Raw genomic sequence first — 24687 nt, 5'->3', positions numbered from 1 at the left:
CTAGTTAAAAAGGAAAGAGCATGGCGAATGGGAAGAACAGAGGGTTAGACTTAGGTTTGCATGCCAGACTGGCATTTTACTGGGAGTGACGCTTTAAGTTTCTTAACCTATTCCTTTAACCATAAAACGTAGATACTATTAATACTTCCCTTGCCAACTTCTTGTGTAATAGATTTTTTTTTTTAAAATCAGGCTTCATTCCTGGAATATTACATTTAGACCGCAAATGGCTCCGAATGTTCTATGAGTTGCACCTCTAGTCACCTGACTGTGGCGTGGGGGAAGTTGTAGCATCCTTAAAAAGGGGCACCAGGGGCATGCATTTGAGGTTGATTTGGGAACCTTGGTCTCTTTTTGTCTCTTTTTTTGTTTTATGGCTGTCATGAGATGAAGAACTTTCCTTCACTTTATGCTCCAGAGTTATGTACCTAGCTGATATAAGAACAAAGGGAAGGGACCAAGCAACCATGGATTGAAGCTACTAAAATAATCATCCAAAAAATTAGTTATTAGTTGATTTATTTATTCAGTTTACATCCCAACATCAGAGCCCCTTCACCTTCCAACCCCCTCAAACCTTTCTTTCTTATAACTTGATTATCTTAGGTATTTTGTTATAGCAATACAAAAGGGATCTAATCCATAGGTCTTCTTTCTGCAAAGTGTCAGTTATCAACGAAGGCCATGTTCTTTCATATTTTCCTCTATCATGACCCTGACATACAGCTTTGAGATCATCTTTATTTCTGATCTTGTTCTCATCTATATTATAAGCCTCATACCTAAGGCTCAGGATACACTGTAGAATAGGGGGTTGGAAAAGACTGAACCCACCAGAGGAAGAGGAAAATTACTGTGAGGTTGAGTCTCCTAGAAATGGCAGAAGCTAAACCCACAAAGTCTCACCAACATCACTGCCTAAACATAAGGTGAGCAAAGACAACAAAATTAGATATTAATTTTTAGAGTCTAAGTTCACTGCTAGATGCCAGCTAATTAATGGGATCTTGCCACCCAATATTGAGAGCTTCTTACTCAGAGAAGCAGAAGAGGTTGTATTACTAGGGTCATGCCTTTGAAGTGGATTTTGGGTCCTTGGTCTCTTTTTGCCTCTTCCTTTGCTTCCAACTTGCCACGAACTGAACAGTTTTTATACTAAGCTTTCCTAAGAAGAAAGGGAAGGGACCAATAAACCGTGGGTTGAAGGTGACCAATGGAGTTTCCGTGTCAAAACTGATGCTTTATATTTGTTGTCATTCCTCCATTTTAGTTCCCAAATACACACACACACACACACACACACACACACGCGCGCGCGCGCGCGCGCGCGCGCATGCAAAACTTGAGGAATAATTAATGCTTCTTTATTAATCTGTCTTACAATGTTGTTGACTTTGATCTCACCCTCCTCATTTCATGTTGCCCCCAGAGAACAGATTCTCCTGTCTCAAAAGTGAGGTGGGCTCACTCTGATAATATTTAGCCTTGTCTTACCAAGCTAAGCTGCTTTCTTTGTCCTCCTCCCCCTGGCCCATGGTAGTAATACAGTAAGAACCCAACAAGCCAGGAGACAGTGGCAACCTACCTCGACTTATTCTCATTTCACAGTTTCACATTACACCTTCAACAGGAAGAGTAAAATACTGCTTAGTGTGATTAACACGTGAGCCATATCAAGGAGTCATTTTAGGGAAGTTCCCTGTGTATCTGCCACCCTTTAGGACTCCCATGGACTCAACTGGCTCCATGGGAGGTGAAAGTAATATTTAAGTAAGTAGTACTTCTGTACCCAAATGCCAGGCTCATCTGAAAATGTTCTCGTGTTTGTCTGTCCAGTTTCCAAAATGGTTCTGATGAGTATATACATGTCCTTATAGGAAGCAGAACATACACAGCCCAAGAAGCTAAGTGATTAGCCACTGCTTCAAGGTTATGGTATTGCCAGGCATGGTGGCACACCACTTTAATCCCAGCACTTGGGAGTGAGAGGTAGGCAGATCTTTGTGGGTTCAAGGCCAGTGTGGTCTATATTAGGAGGTCCTGCCAACCAGGGCTGTACAGTGAGACTCTGTCTCAACAACAACAACAAGGATGACAACAACAACCAGTTATTACCTCAATATTTATTAATTTATCAATCTTAAGTTTTAGCTTGATATTTACTTAGTGGAGAATAATTTCGCATTGATGACAGAATAAACTGTGTGTTAGGTGTCATGCTGAGAACTGGTATAAATTTCCTCATTTAATCCTGATAATTCCACTACAACAGAAGAAGTATTATGCTGTTAATCCACAGAGGAGGAAACTAACGCAAAGCTTATTTAGACAAATTTTTGAAATCGCTTGGCTGCCAATAACAGAACAGGAATCCTCACTCAAGGCAGATTTACATCTTGGTTAGTTTAAATTTTGTTGTTGTTGTTCTTTTCCAGCGCTTTCAAGACAGGGCCTCACTACATAGCCTATGAGTTCTTTGAAGTAGCTTTGCATCCCAGTCTATTCTTGAAGATGTGGCTGTATCAGTCTCCCAAGTGCTGAGATTGCTAGTATGCATCAGCAAGCCTGGCCATCTCTGGTGTTAAAGTCTACCAAATGTTGCCTCTAATATATGGAGCTCTGTTTAAAATGAGTAGGGGCCTCAGACAGTGGGGCAAAAGTTCATGAAATACAAACTTTAGAGCAGGTCCGTGTATCGTGGAAGCTAGGCTTGAGTGACACATTGGGCGGAGTTGGGAACATCTTCTGAGCTCCTGGAAAGCCTTGAGTAAGGAATCATCCTCAGCAGTCCAGAGGAAGCTTGTGGAGCCGTTTGAAGTAGTAAATGTTATGGAAGTTAGAAAGGACTCTGGGGGCTCACTTACTCTAATGGCCTTATTTCACAAATGGGAAAAGGCGAAGCCTATGGAGGACATGGTTGGTACCACAGATAGTTTGTAGTAGCAGAATAAGGGGGATGGGGTCCAGGCCTGCCTGCCTGCCTGCCTGCCTCTGCTTGCCCTTCTTCCTTCCTTCCTTCCTTCCTTCCTTCCTTCCTTTCTTTCTTTCTTTCTTTCTTTCTTTCTTTCTTTCTTTCTTTCTTTCTTTCTTTCTTTCTTTCTTTCTTTCTTTCTTTCTCCCCCCCTCTCTCTCTCTCTTCTTTTCTCTCATTCTCTCTTTCTTTTCCTTTGAAATATAAATATTGTTCCCCTGGATGCAAGGATTTTATTTAAAGCAAACTGGAGATTTTAGCATCTCAGTTTGAAACAACAGAAATAAACAGCATATCTCCCTCCCTCATTAATTGGAAAATACAGACACAGTTCAGAGAGTATGCATGCTTTCAGGACTCATTTCATTGAGGCTGTCAGAGGCTCTGGTTGTCCTCACTAATTTTGAACTCAGAGATTAAATGGATCCCCAAACAGCCTAGTTCTCCTTAGTAACCTATCATTGCCTTAACAGTCACAAATGTATTGATCCTTCTCTGGCAGTATTTACATTTCCTGGGCTAAGAAGATCCATATATTTACTTCCCACAGTGTAAAGTTGCCCTGACTTTGACTTGCCAGGAATTTCTCCCTTTTAAGGGTCCATAAAGGAGCCCCTATCATAGTGTAACAGCACCAGCAGAAAAGGTCACTTCCCTTTCTCTTTTATCATGGTTATCTTAGAGTTTCACCACCCACTTCAGATTCAGGAGCCCTGATTTTAGCTGCACTTTAGCTGAAAAACAACTGGTGCAAGAGGTGTTATCTAGGCAGCATGATAGAGCTCTCTCTACCCACTTTCTCCAAAGACCCTAAGCCAAGGCTGACAGATACAGATAGTCTCTCTCTGCAATAGCTTTCAGGACAAATGAATATAATTAAATAAGAGAGAGAGAGAGAGAGAGAGAGAGAGAGAGAGAGAGAGAGAGAGAGAGAGAAGGAAAGCAAGAGCTGCCCTCTGGGACTACGGTCCTGTTCAAAAGGAGGAAGAAAGGAGTATTTTAGCAGAAGACAGATCATGATGGCCACTATCTAGGCTGCAGAGGCAGTTTGTAAGGACAGTCAGAACTTTAGAGCTAAGAATAACGAGACCTCATTTGGGTTTATCATATTAGTACATTTTGGACTACATTTTTTAATGGGCTGCCTTGTTAGATGGCATTTATAGTAACCTTGATAGCCTGCTATTGAAAAAAATCTTTTCTTGTTTTCTTTTTCCCTTTTATAACTTTCTGTCCCACCGAACTTGAAAAGGTTGTCAAGACACAAGTGTTTATTTGCTCTTGCCTCAGCTGAAACAACTAATGGAAAGATCAAAGTGCCCAACACATATTTGCTCAGCACCTAGACCTATAAACTCCAAAGGGCTTAGTGAGAGCTGAGGTGCTCTTGGTGATGGAGTCCTTTGCTGCTGTAGACATCATGGATGCTACAAGAAAATAAATAGTCCTCTCTATTTTCAAGAAACTGGCAATTTTATCCATTTTACCAATGTTTTTTTTTCCCAAAAAACTCATAGCAGAGGAACAACTATGACAATGATTGTTAATAATCAAAGAGAGGTTATTTGCTGTGTTGGTCATTGTTGAAGAGAGTATTGTTGAAGAATCCGAGGAGCTCTCTCTCCTGCCTGACTTGTCTGTCACCTTCCTGGCTCCTTACTCTCCCACACCTGGAATGCAAATAGTGTGTTTTAAAACATAGTAGTTATAGGATATTTTCCTTTTCCTTGCATGAGATCCCAATTAAGTAGTTCCAGCCTACGTGGATTCTACAAATAACTAAATTGTTTCCTTACTCTTTCTTTTTCAACAAAGGTCAACTAAGAAAATGCAGTCATGATTATTTGGGGACTCTGCAAATGTGAGAGAAGTGAGTTCTAGTCCTACTTTGATGTGTGCTGCTCTCTCTCTCTTTCCCTCTCCCTCTCCCTCTGTCTGTCTCTCTGTATGTCTGCCTCTGTGTGTGTCTCTGTCTGTCTGTCTGTCTGTCTCTCATATATAATACAAAGATGTTGGTTTACATGATCAAAATTTTTGGTCCATAACAGCTTATTGTTTTCCTTACAAAATGTTTTTGAGGCTCTTAATACTCAGCCCAGTCTCTAGCATCATTTGTGACTGTAATCCCACTTTATGACAGCTGCATACTACATCTAACTTTATACACTTTACAATTTCCAAAGTACTTGAAGTTGGTAACCCTGGGTCATTTTTCCTTTTTTACTACATAATCTTTAACTTGGCATTGCTTGTTTTACATATTTAGGCCTTAGTTTCTTTATCTACAAAGTGGGGACAATTACACCTGAGCTGTATCTCTTTTTTTATTAGATATTTTCTTCATTTACATTTCAAATGCTATCCCGAAAGTCCCCTATACCCTCCCCCAACCCTGCTCCCAAACCCACCCACTCCCGCTTCCTGGCCCTGGCATTCCCCTGTACTGGGGCATAGAACCTTCACAGGACCAAGGGTCTCTCCTCCCAATGATGATAGACTAGGCCATCCTCTGTTACATATGCAACTAGAGACACTGAGATGTATGTCTTAAATGAGCATTATAAAGATCAAATTAGAAAACTATAGAAAAGTGTTTTTGAAACTGAGATGTATATAAAGTTAGATGTTATATATAGGATTTAAACTTAGGAATTTGGCTTCAGATCATAACCACACTTTCTATATAGTCTGCCTAAGTTTTATAACATATATCTCCCTTGTCACTTTTTTGTTCTTTCTTATTTTTAATTAAAATATAATTATATCATTTTTCTTTCTCTCCAACGCCCCCTTAGGGCCTCTGTATCCTCTCAAATTCATCACCTATTTCTCTGTAGTTATTATTGTTAGACACAGACACACACACACACGCACATTCATAAACCTATAAGCACAATGTGCTTAGTCCATATAACGTTATTTGTATGTGTGCTGGATAGTTTCATATTAACCTGACACAAACTAAAGTCATCTGAGAGGAGTAATCTCAATTAAGAAAATGTCTCTATAAAACAGGCTGTAGGCATTCCTGGAAGGCATTTTCTTTATTAGTGATTGACAGGAGAAGACCCAGCCCGTGGTGGGTGGTGCCATCCCTAAGCTGGAAGTACTAGCTTCTATAGAAAGCAGGTTGAACATGCTATATTGAGTAAGTAACTAAGCAACACCTGGCTTCTGCAACAGCTCCTGACACTGGGTTCCTGCCCTGTTTGAGTTCCTGTCCCAACTTCTTTCAATGATGAACTTGTGATGTCTAAGTGTAAGCCAAATAAACCCTTTCCTCCCCAACTTGCTTTTTGGTCATGGTGTTTCATCACAGCAATAGAAACCTCAACTAAGACAGTATATATACAATTTCAGGACTGAGCACTTGGTATTGATTAACCAATAAAATGATTCATTTCTGGGATAGACTGATTCTTCCTGTCTCATCAGTACTGGGGCCCTGTAAGATTGGTACTTTCTATGACAGCATTCCTATGGGTGTCAACATTGTTTAGATACTGTTTATGTAGCCATATAGTAGAGGTATCATGGGAATAGCATCTCTCTCCTTTTTCTGAAGTAAGGTTTTGTTGTATACCCTAAGCTGACTTTGAACTCATGACCCTTCTGCCTCGGCTGTCTAAGTGCTAGGGTTATAGGCATGTGCTACTCCATTTTTATTCTTTGCTGTGTCCAGTGGAGGAACAGTGAACATTGCAGAAAGGATAAGTTCCTATTTATTATTTGTTCACTATGTTCTCAAACCTGACCTAGAATATTGATGTTACAGCAAGTTGGTACATAATTGTAAACATCTGTGAAATGAGAATCAAAATCCCTGAATGTACCAAATTTGGCAGTAGTGTTATATGTATACATATCAATGTATAACTATAGAGAGTATAGTTGTTTATGTATCACAAGTATGTAATAAACAACTATGTGATATAATAAATATAAATAAAATTGATCATTTTTAAAATTTTTGGAGACTTAGAAAGTCTCCCCAAGATAATAAAAGGATATAATAAAAGCACAGGATATGGTCCTGAAAATGTGGTAAAGTCCATGGTTATTTTCTTCCATTTTTTTCCTTGTTCTCTAATTGTTTTCCCCTCTCTTTTCTTCCTTTGTTTTTCCTCCAGGACAGGGGTTATACCAGGGCTTTGCACTTGCTAGGCAAGCACTATATCTCGATGCTGTCTCCTCAGCCTTCATTTCTGCTCAATGTAGCTGATTTTATTCATATATATTTTTGAAGTATTTTTTAAAACACTGATCATGATTGAAGTTGACATTTTAACTTCTATACTCACTAAAAGATGGATTACATTTGAAAATTGGTTTGGGATACTATAACTTATAAATGTGACATAATTCAAGAGAAAGAGACACCAAAAATAAAAATAAAAGTAATAGATTCAACGGTATTGCTTTAGTATAGCTTTCTGGTGGGAAGGTTGAAAAGATGATGGGAGGGACCACACTGAGAAGTCCAAATTCTCATCTTGCATCATCTTTGATGAATCCCTTCCTTTTGTCCTCACTTGCCCCATCTACAAAATGAGGTAGTTGGATTAGAAGTACTTGATGTAGTTCAAAAATTATGTGACGCATAAGTGGGCTCTACACCTTTAGCCTTTGTTTTGCCCACTCCTCATGATAAATCAAAGGGTGGTAAAATGTTGACAAGTTAGCTCTGGGGCCACTAAATACACATTATCATTACCCATGGCCCCTGAAACTCTAGCTTTGCTGCTTCCCTAATTGACTTGCTGTGACTTTGGTTTTCCTTTCTAGCACCTATTTAAAACTGACAAGGTTGTCATTTTTTTACAGAGTATCACTGTGTAGCAAAGAGCCTTAGAAGCAGGTTAAGAAGACATCTTAGCGAAGTGCCAAGAGTTGGGAGCCAGACTGCCAACCCAGTTCTGCTACCAGTTGTGGGACCTTAGTGCAGTCACTTAGCCCCTGGATTCCTCAGTTCCCTTTGCTGAGAACCATGTCTTTTTTTTTTTAATCTATAAGAAAAGCAGCAGTGGCCTTGTATAATAATGAGAGAGGAGATGAAGCTGGTGGAGCATGAATATCTTGGGATATGAAAAAAAAAAACACGCTGCTTTTGGTCATCACCCAGATTTCAGCCTGTCAGAGACAGGCTGCACATAGAGCAAGGCCAGGTGACAGGAAGACAGGGGGAAAAAGCTGCCTGCATTGTCTGGGGGTCCTAAGCAGCATTCTCCCTAGCAAATTTATGAAATTAGATGCTTAACCTTTGCTCTGGAGAGACAGGAGACTGAAATGAGGAAAAAGTCACGTTAGGAAAATTTCTGTTAACCTTTCCCATATTGCCTTCATTTGCTCTTTCCAGCCTGACTCAGACAGTATCATCCATCCAAAGGGGGAAAAGGCATCCAGTCAAAAGGAAGCGCTCCAAGCATCCGTGCTGCCTGTATCACCTGAAGGTAAAGAGTCCACATAAACTGCGCCTGATGAGAAAGCTCAAACTACATTTTTCTCCTTGATTGTGTGAAGATGTCTGGGTTCACTTTTCTACTCTGCCACTTCTAAAACATTAAAAAAAAAACCATTTATATCTGAAGAAAGTTTGTTCTTTCCTTTAATCCAGCAAATGCCAATGTTATCACGCCACCCTCTGTGCTGCTTTATCCAAAGCGCCTTGATCCTTTATCCAAAGCAACATGGGCAGTAAGAAAATCATCCTCATTTCTAAGACAGTAAATAAGAAAGGATTATAGCCTAAGGAATTGCACTTAATTGTGGCATGGTTGAGGCCTAGAAGTATATATAACCTGGCTTTATGATGTATCACAGAAATTCTCCCTCTACATATTTTACCACCAAACCTAGTCTCTTATACTCAATAGCCTTCTCAGTATTCAAAGATTGTCCCATCCATCTTGTTCTAGGCTATACAATCACAGGGAACCTGAGTTGCTTTCTAGGGCTTGGAAACCGGAAAAGCATCCCTTGATCAGTTAAAATTTGAGATCTGTATTTTTAAGCACCTCACCATTCAGTATTAATAGTAGCTACCATTACACTTGGCTCTTACTATGTGCCACACATCATGGTAAATGTTTTGCATAAATGATCTTCCTATTTAATATTCACAGCATCTGTGTAGCATATTTATTCTTTTATTCGTCTTTATTTCGCAGAGGTGTTAAGTCATTTATCAAGGTCAGGCCACTGCTAATAAGAGAGTCGAGATTCAAATTCTTGTAGTCCATTTTAGAGCTACAATTTGTCTGTTAAGTGTTCCCAAATGGAATAGGAGAAATAGCTTTCTACTAAGGAATTTGTAAACAACAATCTTTTGCCACAGAAAATGTAAGGGAGAAGACACAAGAACCAGTAATGAATGACATAAAAACCTGGGCAGTTCCATGGCACTTTTAGCCAGGGGGAAGTGTTGCTTTGTTTTCCTCATTGGTTTTTTTATGTCCTTGTGTTCCTATATGTCTATAGGCTGTAGAAGGAAGAATCAAGGACAGTGGGTTGATTCTGGCAGAAACCAGGAGGCCAAAGGACATCCAGAATTACAGAAAGTAGACTTGAACTCTTGTATACTGGAGCAGTTGCCTAGACTCATAAATATACCAGAAGTGGGGTTGTATCTGGCTTTCACCATCTTTAGGGAGAAGCATTAAGAGAATTATCAAGGGCTTAGTGATACCAAGAGGTGGAAAGGGCTGAGAGAAGATGTATGAGAAATGCTTGTGTGCACAGCAGTGCCTACCAGGGAGGAAAATGCATGGAGCATTTTTTTTCTCAGTTCCTCGGGCTCAGGAAAACAACAACAACAACAACAACAACAACAAAAAAAAAAACAAAAAAAAAAAACAAAAAAACAAAAAAAAAAAAACCAAAAAGCCCATTCACTAATGCATTGTCCATAGGAATGAACTAGCTAGCAGACCCCTAAACAATTTATTTTTGCTGCTTTTTCTGATATTACTCAGTGGGCAGACCCATTTCTAGAGAAGTCCTAGTTCCTGGCTGCAGAGCAAGCCCACTGAGTACTTGGCCAGTGTGTTTTCTTTTCAATCATTTTCATAGGAGAAATGGATGCATCCTGGGCCTTTGGGAAGTTGGTGGAGTTGCACATAAACTGAGTAACCTCTTTCTGTCTCTGTCTCTGTCTCTGTCTCTGTCTCTGTCTCTGTCTCTGTCTCTGTCTCTCTCTCTCTCTCTCTCTCTCTCACACACACACACTGTGAAGATGAGTCAGTTTGAGATTAATAGTATATTGAATAAGAAAAAATATATAGTTTCTTTGGGAGGGGAAACCATAGGTCTTCCTTTGAAATTTTGCCTTAGGTCATGCAGAGATATGCAACTCACAGAGTTTCTTGATGGAGGTACCTGAGTAGTTATTGCTGCCAAGAGTTAAAGGGGATGTGCAAAGTTGGATGCATGGGTGAGAGATGTCTGAGGTTAGGTTGGTGGGCTGGAAATATGAGGGGGTGTTGTGATGGGTTTCTTGGCAGAAAAAAAATGATCTGTAGTTTGAAGAAGAACTTAGAACTGTAAAGGCTCAGTGAACAGCTGTTCAGGAAGGAAATCTGGTTTCTGAAGTGACAAGTGATTTCAATTTTCAAAGGAAACTAGGTTTCTGTTTTTAGGACAAAAAGCTCAAAATATTTTAAATTAATGATGATATCAATAATGATAAGCAGTAGGTACTGGACACTATTGTGAATGTTTTATATGAATTTGTGATTTCATTTCAAACTCTCAGCCACCCAATAAGGGTTATCATTATTGGGGACTATGAGGCAGGATGAAATCAAGTAACTTGCTCAGCGTTGCATAATAAGTGAAAGAGGTTGGGATTGGGAAGGGTAAGTGATGACTAGGTAGAAACACTATCCATCAGATTTATGATTTAATAGTTTGATCCCAGGACTTATCAGTGTGAGCTAGAACAATAAACAGGAATAGAACTTTCTAGATACAGAAAGAGTTGGGGGGATTCCATTTGCATAGTATTTCCTCAACTAGAAATAAAGTAAGCTAGTAAGACCTAGTGATAGGTTCTCAATGATCAAAGTCTCAGATAGCATCCAGAAAGACCTCTCTATTTTAAAAATGATAGAAACTAGAAGCAGAGATATAGAGGCCGGTCTATAGTGATAGAGGCAGTTGATGTCAGATCTGGGACTTTAACTGGGTACCTGTCTTAACTCCTGGTCTATTACTCACTCTCATAAATCTCTGTTTCCCTTTTATTGTTTCCCAAAGCCATAGAAACATGGGATCTAAACTGCTCACTTTTCTGTAACTTACTTTATGACTTCAAAGTAAATTGTATGATGATGTATGTAGGGGGTTGGTCTTAATTGACATTCTAGGCATGCCTTTACTGAGAAACATATCATCCTGGAGTAGTTATCTAGCATTCATAAAATTTTAATCACGAACAGGTTCTATAGGCACTTCAGACATTTATCTCCAATTAACATAAAAACTTATTCATTAAATAAATTTCTTATTTGTGAATAGGTAGTGTCCAATATTTATGGACTGGCTACACATGTCAATGATTTTTACTTTCAACCTAAGAGATTGAAGCTACTGACTGATAAGGATTCTTGGTTAGCAAAATTCTGCCACAAGATGCTGTCTTCTCTGCCTCAAGGGAACTAAGAAACAGACTACTTACTGTTAGAACACTTAAAGTGACAGGGGACAGAATGTGACTGAGTCTGAAAATAGGATACCAAATTGTTTCCTTGCTTACTATTTTAATGAGAATCAAGATTTTATTTGTGTTGTGCTCTTATTTCTGGAAATGGGGTGTTATGATGAGAAGACATGCTGCTCTCACTCTTACTATGGCAAGCTATTGATAAGCTACAAGTAGTGCCTCACGATGGCATGTAACATCAAGCTTATGTCTGTCTGCAACATCAAGCAAATAAAAATACAAGTTTCTTTTGGACATTGGCTTAAAGATCTAAGCCTGTCTCTTAAAATATAGGAGATCTTACCCTAGGTGATTCTTCAGAGATTCTTAACTTATATAGTGTCTCCAATTTGTGGGGAGTATATATGAGAACCTAAGTAATTTCTCCAAAGCAAGCCCCCTGAGAAGACCTCTTTTGATCTGCCAAATATATATTAATGACCCCATGTTAGCATTCTATCCTTGCTATACACCTCACCGTTGTCTGATGGAAAGTTAGAGTCGAGGTGACATTTACATAAGTAAAACAACTGTATAAAGTGTTGTGTATGTAAGATTACATATGTGATATGTGCATAAGAGATAGAGAGTTCTATTAGGCTGGTACATCTTAATGTTTTGTTAAGAAGACAAATGGATTTTGTCTTTCCTCCCTCCCCCCCCAATAAAGCTTTGCTCTTTTCTCTCTTTTTTTTTCTCACTAGTTATAATGACCAGTTAACAGTTTTCTCCAAACCAATAATTAGCTGCTAAATAGAGTATACCATATATTGTGGTATAGATGTCAGAGACATGCACTTTCCATATTCAGCCATCTTAGGGACTACTGAAGGTATCCTGTTTCTTTCATGGTGGGTTAAAAATAGGACTTGTATATGTTGAGGGCTTTGGAACATAGAGATTGTCAAACACTTCACTCTTCCTTATTAAACATACCTGCCTCATGCACCACATATGTGATGTGTCTAGCTCTTATAATCATTTAAGATTTCAGCTCCGTTTGAAATTGAGTAAGACTCTAGAGGCAGGAAATTCTCTTGGCGCCACCACAGAGCCAGCTGTGTAACCTTGAGCTAGCTGCTTATGAATTTTGAACCACTTATGATTTCTATTTTGTATAAATTTGGGGTGAAAGTGCCTCACTTCTGGAAATGTAATGATTCCTTGGGAAATAACATATAAAATTCCTTGGACAATGTTTTCCATGTGGTACAGTGGAGTGGTAGTTATTATATCAGCTTTTGTTTTAAATTTGTTTATAACAATCATGGGGAGGAAGACCACAATGAATGCTACAGTAAATCGTTGCAATGCATCCATTTTAATAAATGAACTGACATTTACCATGACATCTAGTTCATAGCATATCTAGTTCATAGCATATTTAAAGAACCATCATTGGCTAACAAGCCAAGATAGGAAGATACACAGTAAAAATGAAAACCATGTCCCTGTTTCTATTTGCCATCTCAGAGTTGTTACTTTATTTGTCCCAGAGACTATGAGGCTTAGTTTTCTCAAGTCCTAGCCTAAATTTTCAGGTTGGCAGCCAAATTTGTTACTGCTTACATGGATCAATTGTAGTTCAATTACCCAAAAAGGCAACATGTATGAAAATGCATAGAGGCACGATACTTGCTGCTTAGTGGGTATTCAATAGTTTGCAGTCTGAATCTGCATATCTCACATTATAGCATCAGGATTTATTAACGACATGAATCTCAAATTAGATTTATGTTATTATTATCACCCACAAAACTTGCTAGATAGGCCTAAAGCATGTATTTTCTGATTCATACATTTGGGGTATAAACTAGGAATTCATATTTAAAGCAAAATCTTTGGTGATTTTGATGTAAATGGTCCAATCCAAGACTTAAACTAATCAACGAGCATCTTTGGAGATTGCAGTGAAATTAAAGGATATTCAAGGTTCTATAACAGGTTCTGTCTGCCTGCAAATGTCCGATCCCAGTTCTGTCTTAAATTTACAATTCACCCATGCAGAGAACACCATATTAACACCTTTGTCCATATACTTACCTTTCTGTGGGTTGAGTGCTGATCTCTACCTGTTTTATTGGTAACCAATCAGCCAACCATGGATAACTGAAGGGGGAAGGAGGTTTATCATAACAATTTTTAAAACTTAAAAAAATTGCTCACTGCCTTTGCTTACAAACTGATTTTACTTCTGCAAGTTTCCCACATTAACTACAGAAAATCCCAACTTCACCATTATCCATGGCAACGAACAGTCATGCAGAAAGCAGGCAGCAGGCTCACTGCATCAGAAGAGAGCAACTTCATGGGTCAAATGCCATTGAAATAGTCAAACAGAGATAAGAGCATAGTGAATAAAGGCGCAAAGTTTACAACTGAGAACCAATGTGAAGAAAGAGATAGTGTGTATTTTCTTGACCATTTTTTTCTATCAACAACCTTCTTAATTTCCACCATCCATTTTTTTTGCTCAACTTTCTTTGGCAGGTAGCTGTCTTATTCTACGTTACTTACCTGTTCTGGATATCTCCTTCTGAGGACTCTGAAAGGTAATAGGTGTTAGCCGGAATAAATAATTCTGTTTAAATGTGAGTAAAAAGTATTTAGCTCATTCACTTCCAGATTACATACTCAGATTTTAGCATATGCTTCTAATGCAATAATGCACATAAGTAAATTTGTTAAAGTAAAGACTAAAGGCAGACCATTAGAGTGACAGTATTTGGGGGTGGGGGTGGGGTGGGATTGCATCAGATTCAGTCTTCAAATGTCATTGGCAATTCTTTTAATGTCTTCCTTGGATCAGTCCTTAGCTAAGATATGTTCAGAAGCAACACTACACTTCTTCCTTCACTCTGAGTACCTGAAAATTGAGTTGATTTTTCAGTCTCTTCTTGAAAAAAGAAAGAATTCTGTTGTGCTTCTTGTTTCCAACCCTGTTTAAGAGAAGCTGGGCAGCTGAAAAGCAGTTGTTACATGCCTCCTCTGGCATGTCTTGACCCAGAGAAGCAAAGTGGAAAAAGAGTTGGAACTACAAAGCAACCTTAGATCTCTTGCATATATAGTTTCTAAACAGGGCACTTTGGGACGTGGCAAGGAGCCAAGACACTGTCATTCTGACTCATGGGCTACATTCTCTCTCAGCCTGCCCTGTAGCTCACCATTCCACACTCTTACAAGAACCAACTTTAAGCAAATGTTTTCAGTGGGCATCTAATAATGACACCTACCTGGATGAAATGGACATGAGATTGTTGGGAATATGAGACTCAGAATAAAGCAAATGTATCTTGTGCAGAACTTTGTTTCATTAGACAAATCTTAATGATAAAAGTGTGACCCAAAGAACCTTTACTTTGGTAAATACAGTCTCTTAACTTTGGCCTTTTGGTTGTTGTTGTTCAAAATGTGATTTAAGGACCAGGAACTTGCTAGAAATGAAAAGTCTTGGGCTCATAGTAAACTTTTAAATCCTAATCATGCCTTTCATGCATATGGTGCATGCATGAAAGGTTGATAAATGCTATTTTGTATTGAATTGTGCAGCATATGGTAAGAGACCATCACCAGCACTGTTTCCCGTCTTATCTATGGTCCTTTGACTTTTGCAAACAAGCTAAAACAGTGTTGCATTGAGGGTCAATGCTTAAAAAGCAAGTGACAATTGGGAAACAGGGAGGAGGGCCACCATTCATTTCCCTCACTCATGTGTAGTGTGAGTCCAGAAGAGAGTAGGATGGATCCTTCCATAGGCAGAGGGACCACAATATATGACTGAGCCAAGGTAAGAGAAAGCTAGAGGAAATGAGAGGGAGCTGCTTCTTGGCTAGGTACTGAGTGCATCCAGTGTTACCACCACTGGCATGCAATTCCACATGCCATTCCAAAGGATAGAAACCTTCTGCATGAGACTCAGCTTCCCTACCACCCTCCTCTCCTCTCCTGAATGACTTTCGTTTGGTACAATGTATCTCCTGCCACTGCCCACATATAGTTACAGCTCTTACAACAGCTACTTCAATAAAATGAAACCCTATGTATTTGGGCCGATTCCCAAAATTGTCCCAAAGACTTTCAAGTTTTTCACTTGAAACTGAGCCTGTGGTTTAGCTGTACTCATACCCATCCTACTATGAATAGCTACCTTTTCCCTGAAAAAACACTTCCATATCCAAAGCCTGCTGACTTTGATTTGGGTAAAAAGCCAATATGAATATTATATCCTAAGAACCACCCCCCCATTTGAGTATCTTCCTTTGAAATTGAGACATGATGCCTCTTATACTCCCAGGTTTTAAAGTTAATAATCTCCTGTTATGCATTTCAATCCTCTCTTCTACCACTTTAGGTTATATTGTTGTGTTCAGGGAAAAGCTGGTATCCCCAAAGTAGTGTATAGTCCTTAAGGAGCATTAACTAAGAGCAAGGACAGTCTAATAAGAAAAAAGAAAGACCAAGACTCTCAGTGTAGGAAATAGTCCCTATGTAAAGTTAGTGTGGATGGGCCAATGAGTAGGCATTTGGAGACCAGGCAACGGCATGAGCTGGACAGCCAGAGTAAGAAAGGAAATCATAATGATAAAAAGAGTAGAAATATGAAAAATACAAATTTTGCCCACATTATCAGTTTGCTAAGCATTAACTCCTTGGGGAGACAGTATCCCTAACTTTGTGTTGATTCTAGACTTTAGGCTGAGCATATTTAAAACTCTGTGTCTGGGGCTTGGATGGCCCCTGAGCAGCTTTCAGAGGGAGGGAGCTGCTTTTGTGCATGGACACCTCCTTTCCTTTTCAAAGCATAACTATTGCCTCCATTGGTTGCTTTAATGGTGAGGTCTCCTGGACATCCCTTCTAATTAGGCCTAAACTACCAACATGCAAAGGAATCGAGTCAAAATTTGGTTTAATATGATTTTCTTGATCTTTATAGGAGATACAAAGTTTTACAAAAGTTCTTTTAAAATGTATCAGTGGTCCCCCATCTAAGAAATCCAAAGGCAAATCATTTGGATAAGGACTTTTATTCTCCTGTTCCAAAGTAATGAATTCTAGCTCCTAAATTTCTGGTCATCTCTTAAAAAATATTTGTTGTCTTTTAATCCTTAAATCAATTGTATAAAAATGACAAATCTCCTATGCAGAAAGGAAGACAAACAACAACACCTCAACACCTTCATTTATTTTCTCAAGCTGTCAAAACAGAAGCAGCCAATCATCTCTGAATCCCCGTAGCCGTGGAAGTTACAGATATCTCAGGGACCAAAACCATTAAAGCATCTCCCACTACTCATTCAATTTGAGGGACCATGGAGGGAAACATACAATTAAGAAAACAATCTCTATTGAGGTAGAAGATGGGGCATATGGAACACTAGTTTTATTTAGAAGAAAAACAAGTTTAAATTGTAGAGAGAGAGAAAAACAACGGCCCCACTTTTCAGTAAACACAGATAGAATAACGGAGTAATTCTCTTTCCTCTTTTATTTTTCTGCAAACCCTCCTTTCTCCATTGCCTTCACTTATAAGATCAATAGGAAGCTGTCTTGTATGAGTGGTAATACACTTTGCAGGAAGCTCACCTTTACAGCCTGCTGATTGCCATCTATTTTTATGGCCAAAATGAACAGCCTCGCCATCCTCCCTCTTCCATTACAAAGCATAGATTAAGGAAAAAAAATGATGATAAACCTTGTGAGAAGGTGACTTAAATCTTTGACTGGCACCACTGAGGTGTCCCCTTCGTGCTTCAGTAGGCTAAGCCAGCTGGCCAAAAGGACCAAAAAACTAAGCCAGTGAGCTTCTTGAGGACTAGTCAGGAGACAGGGTAGAGGAGGCAGGGCAGCAAAAGTGCAAATATCCTTCAGTCATGGGGGAGGTGGGGTCAGAGCGGATAATGGTTAGGACTTGACAACCTATAGCAGGACAAGAGCCTTAATCTCAGGGTATTCATCTTCGTTTCTAAGCTTATATGAGGAAGGCAAACAGTCAAACAAAGCCAAAACAAAGCCCATGGTATTGCAGAGCTTGTGATCAAGAGAGACATTTCTTTTCCAAATGGACCTAAATGGTTAAGTGGCTCCTTCCTGGCAATTAGAGTAATTAGATAATTAGATTGTGACTCTGTGGGTAGGAGATAGAAGCCTGTCTCAGCTAAGTACACTTGGTAGCAAAACAGGCTCAGTTATAAAAGGGGGAAGTTCTCAGTTTGCAGGTAGATTTCAAGTCACTTGTAAACATTAGTAGAAGAAAACCTTGCTGTTGATAGGTTAGGTTTAGCTGACAAAAGGAATTTTGCCCAGGGCTCCATCAGAGTTGGTACTCCTGTAAGTAGTCCCCCATCCACTGTCAGTCTCAGCATCCACACTGAGCTTCTTCCATCAACAGATTTTTATTTAAGCCAATGCATTTAGAGGACAATTCTGCAGTGAATAACCTTTTAGGTTGCATTTGCCTTTCCCCTGCTTCAGTACGTAATCCACGAGCACATTTGTTGGCTGTAAAGGTGTACAACAGCAATTTTTGCAATGACAGTGCGGAGAGGGAATATGAGATCTGTGTGCTAATGAGCTGACACTGCAGAGGCTGGGGCGGTGTAGTGTGGAGTGCACTACAAGTGCACAGCGGCATGACACAGGAGGGGACTTCAAGGGAATCAACGGGGCTTCCCGAGGAAACGGGACAGCAAAGTCAAACCACGGGACTGAGCAATCTCCTGATATTTCCCTACCCTTGTAAGCCAGAGAATTATCACATTGGTTTGGTTCTTTTTTTCTCCTCCCCTAAATGCTAGATCTGTAACTTACAAAATGGGCGTGCATTGTTTCTCTTATGCACTAATCATGTGTGTGCCTTTCTATGTTTACGGAGGCATGAATGCTGAAACCGTTTTAGTTACAACGTCATTCTCTCTGCCTTTACCCGGCTAAACTTAAAAGTAAGGCAGTGGACTCTATTAATTCCTATGAAATGGGAACATGTGCTCTAAATCAGGTGAGTCTTTCTGCGAAACTTCCATTCTCTTCTGAGCTAAGATCCCAACTGAACCACCTTTCAAAGCCAGGGAGGCTTTTATTGGCCTCTTAAGGCACAGAATGAAGTTAGAGTCTGTCTTAAGCAAACCTCTTGAGGCTTGTGCAGAAAAAGAAAAGAAAAGAAAAGAAAAAGCTTGCTTGCTTGCTAGTAAAGTCTTTAAATAACTGGTGCCTAGGATTCATTGTGAGAACGACTTCTGAATACTTTGCATGGAGAAAGGTGACAGTGCAGAGGTGAAGCAGAGGGCAGGGGCGGGGACAGAAGGCATTACTCCTCACATTTCCGTTTTCCTGCATACCTATGCCCTAGAAAGTATATGCTTGCCCCAGGGTCGGAGATCCAGAGAGGAGATCAGCTTCAGCCCCAAAGAAAGCTGAAACTGGGAACTCTGCATGACAAGGAAGCTTATTTCATTGTTGCTAGTCCAGTTCCACACTGAACTAGATAGGAGGGCTACATAACCAGATTTGGACTCGTCTGAGGTTTTCACCAGAGTTCCCCAGATAGGAAGGCTAGAGGGCATTGATATTATTTGTTTCCTCTGTGGCATTGGTAATAATCACTTGGTGGACTGGCATCTGTAGTCATTTGCTTGGTTCAAGTACTGTTAAAATTGTTTGCTTGTATCTGACAGGTTTGACTCATACTTCCACAAAAACAATAAAGGCCATGGGGGCAGGGAGGATGGAACAGACATCGCCAACATTTCTCTGCCCACTTGAATTGTTGTTTTCAGAGGCTACAGTTGGACTAAGTATCTTTCTCACACTAAGCCACCAAGCAGCAGCTGCCAGGAGACAGCTTTGAGATCTACTCCCATTCAGACAATTGTGACTTTCAGACATGACTGTTCCAGGGACCAGAGAAGATGGCAGCTTCTCTCTGCTGTCTTCTGAGCTAACTGTCAAGTCTGAGTGTGCAACAGGCAGCTAGGCATACATCACTGATTTCTAGATTGTTCTCCCACGTGTGCCCTGGAAGTGTGTATGCCTGTGTGTATTTGACATAACTAAGGAGGAGGTTTCCTTTTGGTCTTGTTTTTCTTGCTGCTTAGTGAATCTAACCCCTTCTCTTACATTGTTAAGTGTGCAACTATAACCCAGCTTTGTAAGTAAGAGTGCTATGGGTTTAAGTTGAGAGATTCTGATCAGTTGGTTTCCCAGTCCCCTCACTGGCCACTTACTGTCCAATATGGATGGTTTATTACCTGTTCCTAAACCTGAGATTTTTTCTCATGACAGAGATCATTTCCTGACTGTTGTTCAGGTTCTGCTAGCTGGAGGCAGGCTGCTGAGTGTCAGAGCAGTTTGATCAGAAGAACAAAACCCAAAGCTTTGGAAATCAATCATTCCTGAGAAACCAAATGACCCTCTTAGCCCAGAGTTCATCAGTGGAAAGACAGGGAAGGGAGATGAAATATGTATTATCCCTTGTTAATGATAATGCACCCCGTTGGTTTCATGTATTTGGTTTTAAATCTGTTCTAATTGATATTTAGGAAACTGCCTTTCAGATTCAGCCTCTTGAGGAGATCGCAGTGCAGCAGGATTAAGAATCAGATGTGCCTTGTAAATGCTGGAGAGAGGTCGGGGATTACAAAAGGAAGACAGGAAGTATAGCCAGACATTTTGTAACTTTCACACTTTTTTTTTGTCAGTGTTGGAAAACTAAAGAATGTCAAATACAGAGTGTCTCAGAACATGTTCTTAAAAGAATCTGCACCTTCAGCTAAATTTTTCTGCAGGCGGATAACTGTTACATTTTTTGAAAAGTACTTCTTCCACTCCCCCTTCTCTTCAAGCCAAGACTTTAAATCCAATGAAATTTGCTCTTGAGGTCCTGTTTAAGGACTGTTAGGGATTGCACATTTTTGGAGATGGAAGGATTTGAAGAAAGTCATATACAAAGTTAAATTCCAACAGACATAAATACCATTTCCCAAAATGTGGTGAAACTTCAGATTTCAAAGCACACCATTCCAGAGAAACAAGACATACTTTGTGTTAAGTGGCTTCATTTGGGAGAAACTTTTAGTGAAACAAAGCTCTGATGAAGAATTCAGTGTTTCTCACAAAATGTTCTCTCAAGTTAAACACAACAAAACAAAAACCTGTGTCCAACAAGTTATTAACCATTTGAGTTCCTGTGGTTTTACTGTTAAAATTCCCCCTTTGAAAAGAGATAACCATGGGTATAAAGGTGGATTCCAGAAATGGCTTTGGGGCTGATGAAACTCCCCTTTTTAAGTATTCAGTTTTCCTGCTTCAAGCTTCTTCCCACAACCAACCTCTTGCTCTAAATTAAGAACTGTGTTGTCCTTAACAATCATGTGTGTGTGTGTGAGTGTGTGGCTGTGTGTGTGTGTGTTCGTGCACGCGTGCGCAGGCACGATAGCACAGGCAGGATTGGCTTTCCAAAAAGTCACCTGGGCACGGTCTTCCCTCTTGCTTTTAGGCTGACATGCATTTATCACTTGCAATCAGTTTGTAGTCTTATCAGTTCCTATCAGAGCACTCTGGGTAGCACAGAAAGAAAGAAGCCAGGGAATCCAGCCTGATCTATGCTTCAAGGTCACTTGTTTGCAGGGTTCTCATATTTTGTTCCTATGTGTCAGGCCATCATTAAACTCAGCCCATTCCGACCAGCAGACACAGCTTCACCACTCAAGTATTGCATGCCCCGCATTCTCTCAATCAAGGAGCTGCTGTTGCTTCTTTTTTAAAAATTCCATCTGAAATTTCCCTGAACAACCATGCTATTTTCTTTCTTTCTTTCTTTTCCCCCAACAGAAAAGGGTGCGGGGGAGAGAACACCACCAGTTTAGCAGGGAGGAAAGTGGAAGTTTTGCATCAAACATAATTCACCTCAGAGTTTTTGCCCACTGCTTTCAGCCCCGCAGCAGAATCCTTCAAGGTTGATTTATGCAACATGAACCCAGGATTGACAACTGCCTCAGTCTGCTTATTGAGGCAATCACTACCCACCCCCACCCCCAGCACACACGTTTGCAAAGCCCCATACATCACAAACAAAATGCAAATGAGGTCCCCTAAGGTCCCAAAGGGAGCCAACGCAGATCTACTTACAAGCATTAGTCACAGAAAAACTATTGGAGGAATCCAAGTGGTCTACGTGGTAGTTCAAATGGAAGGGCTTCTCAGTGGTGTTCTGGTTGGTGTTGTATAACTGCACAGCAAAGCGGAAAGCACTGTGCTCCTGTACCGTGTTTCTCATGAAAAGTCCACCTAGAAGCAAAGGCAATGGAGATTCGGCTTGTGTCCCCCCTACTTCAGCAGGAGTTAGAAAGTAACAAACAGGAGCTACCAGGCTACCTCAGTGTTTCTGGGAAGCTCAACTGAGGAATGATTTTTTTCAACCTGTGTGTCTTTCAAGACTTGGAAACTCTGCTTTCCACTGTGAAAAACCTGGGTTTTGTACACGGAGGAAACTAAAAAGACGGGAGAAAGAGGAGGCTGCTGTAGGGGAAGGATGAAGGAGCTAAAAGTGGGACTTGGTTCTTTCTTAAGCTTGAGTCTGGCCCCGAACCCTGACTCCAACCCCACCCCCACCCTTAGCCACACAGCTGGTTCATTTTCCCTCCTGGGGTACAGGGGATAGGGTGGGAAGAAAAACAATTTCGTTCCCCTTGCTGTCCCAATCATCCCCTATGACAATACAGGGGGTCAGTTCAGTAAAAGCAACAATTCTAACTTCTCTACTTGCAAATACAGGCAGAGGCGGGGAGAACTCCCTTCCGGCTACTGGAGCTGGTCTCCAGACAGACACAGCCGCAATTCATGAATGCTTGGTCTGCGTGACTTCCCTGCTTGCCCGACTCCTTGTATCACCCCCACTTCCCACCCCATCCTCCATCCACACAGCTACTTCCTTGGTCTGGGGGTTTCAAAGTGGGTTCCTTTTCTTCTAACACTGTCCTGTCTCACTGAAGCCTGAGACGCGGGACGGGGCGACCTGGGCCCAGGTTATGCGTCCTGGCGCGGCCAGACAGGCAGTATCACCCTGGGACAACTTCCAGTGGCTGCAAGCATGCCCTGGCAAAGTCCAGAATAGCGAGCTGAAAAGCCGCGACTCTTAGCCTCTTGCAGCATCCCAACCTCCAGCTTGACTCCCTTGCTCCTCGGTCAGAAAACCTGGCCGTCCACCCGCATTAGCCCCGGGAGACCCCTTCCCTCATCTTGGATGCTCCCCATACTCGTCAGTTCTTTGCAGCTCAGGTCTCCAATATCTCAGCTCAGTCCCCCATCCCTAGACACCGTCCCCAAACCATGCAGGACAGGGACTCATGTTGCGATACCCCCAGCCCCACTAGGGTAGTGGGTTTCAAATGCAGAAGAGCCTGGCCCCCTCTGGCTGGCTCTGGGGAGCTTACCTATGCTGATGGTGTTGGGGAATCCTCCGTGAGAATGACCCAAAAGCCCCAGGACTAAAAAGAAGACCGCCCGGAGCACGCTTTGCCCCATTTTCTTCTGCCTGGCTGTGCTACGCCTAAAACGAAGCTGACAAGAGCATGGGCGCAACTCGGGAGTCGTCAAAATAATAATAGAAAAAGAAAAAGAATTCGCCGGCTCTTACACCCCCTCCCCTCAACTTGCTCTCGCTCGCTCACTCTTCCTTTCCACCCCACACTAATCCTCCTCCGCCGCCGCCTCCTCCTCTTCTCTCTCTCTCTTCTCTCTTCCTCTCTCTCTCCCTCTCCTCTCTTCCTCTCTCCTCTCTTCCTCTCCCCCCTCCCAGGATCTCTCTCACACCCCCTCCACGCCCCCCCACCTCACTTCTGTCTTCACACCAATCTGGAAGGCGGGTTCATTGGCTGCAAGCTGGGTTCCCCAAAGCGATTTCTGAGAGAGAGAGAGAGAGAGAGAGAGAGAGAGAGAGAGAGAGAGAGAGAGAGAGAGAGAAAGGAAGAGAGAGAGAGAGAGAGAGAGAGAGAGAGAGAGAGAGAGAGAACAGACAGAGAGACAGGCAGAGACAGAGACCGGCACAGAGATAGAGACACAGGGAGACAGAAACAGAGAGAATTAAAACCGGAGCAAAACCAAAATCGTAAAAAAACAAAACAAAACAAAACAGGGACGAGATAAAGAAATAAGAAAGAAATTATAAAGAAAACCAAAGGGTTCCCCCGCCCTCGAAGATGGTGGATCTAAAGAGTGGGGAAGAAGAAAAGAGCTAAAAGCCTCAAAGGCTCAGCTCCGGTGAATTGGGTTCTTCCAATTGGGCCGGTAGGGGGATATTGATCAAAGTTGATCTGACGTGGAATTAAAGCCGCACACCGCTTAGCTCCACTGCAAACTGCAGCTCTGGACTGCAAAGCCTAGGCGCCGGCGTATGTCAACACCGGAGATGGGATCAACAGAAATACACCAATCCTCACGTGGACCAGACTTTCAAGCTGCAACCAGTTTCCTGTTTTTAAAAGTCTGCAGTGTCTCTACATCTGTATGTGCGTCTTAAAGATGAAGGGTCTTGAGGGGTGGTTAGTGGTTACTCTTGAGTCTTTGTGAAGAGACTCAGAAAAGCAGTTCCCATCACAATGCGCCCTAAGATGCTGCGCATGCCTGGTCTCTGCCGCTCAGCTCAGCTATTACAGCAGAGAGAGATCCGAGGGCAAGTGAACAACCCCCACCCGCATTCCCCCATCCCCGCAGCACTGGGAGGTGTGTCCCTCCCCCTACCCAAGTGCTGAGGCAGGTTTGCCAGCTGCGGGGGCTGTGACTGCTGACTGCTTTAGAGGGTATAGGAACATAGTATGTGTATGGAGGTGGGAGCTAAAAGGTTAATGAAAAGGACGCTCAGTCCTGCAGACCAAGGAGAGAAGTGTGGGAGTGAGCTGGGATGGGGGTGGGGATTGAAAGTTAAGGTTGGAGGAAAGTGCCCCTTGCTGCTTTGCTCCCTTAATGTTGACTTTAGGTGGATCAACTATTCCCTCCCCCACACTGAGTGCAGACTTCAGAGATTACC

The 24687-nt window shown here is 41.3% G+C and overlaps 1 protein-coding gene across 8 annotated transcripts in view; it reads right to left on the bottom strand.

Moving 5' to 3' along the window:
• The window catches only part of Gria3 (glutamate receptor, ionotropic, AMPA3 (alpha 3)), a 277783-nt gene extending 253851 nt beyond the window's left edge, over positions 1-23932 (bottom strand). For 4 of the 8 annotated variants that reach the window (NR_104053.2, NM_001290451.3, NM_001281929.2 and 1 more), the window contains exons 1-2: positions 23096-23353; positions 21792-21950 (exon numbers count right to left, since the gene is read on the bottom strand). Coding sequence is in view for 7 of the 8 variants with exons in the window: in NM_001290451.3 (NP_001277380.2) it covers positions 21792-21950; positions 23096-23186 (250 nt within the window). In the remaining variant the exon portion in view is untranslated. Of the gene's footprint in view, positions 1-21791; positions 21951-23095 lie in introns of all 8 variants that reach the window. The other 4 variants (NM_001358361.2, XM_017318546.1, XM_017318545.2 and 1 more) reach the window with 4 other exon arrangements.
• Positions 23933-24687: the final 755 nt, after the last annotated feature.

This window comes from Mus musculus, chromosome X (assembly GCF_000001635.26).
Source record: "Mus musculus strain C57BL/6J chromosome X, GRCm38.p6 C57BL/6J".
NCBI lineage: Eukaryota > Metazoa > Chordata > Mammalia > Rodentia > Muridae > Mus > Mus musculus.
The sequence above is the reverse complement of the archived record's forward strand: the minus strand, read 5'-3'. Positions and strand labels throughout refer to the sequence as shown.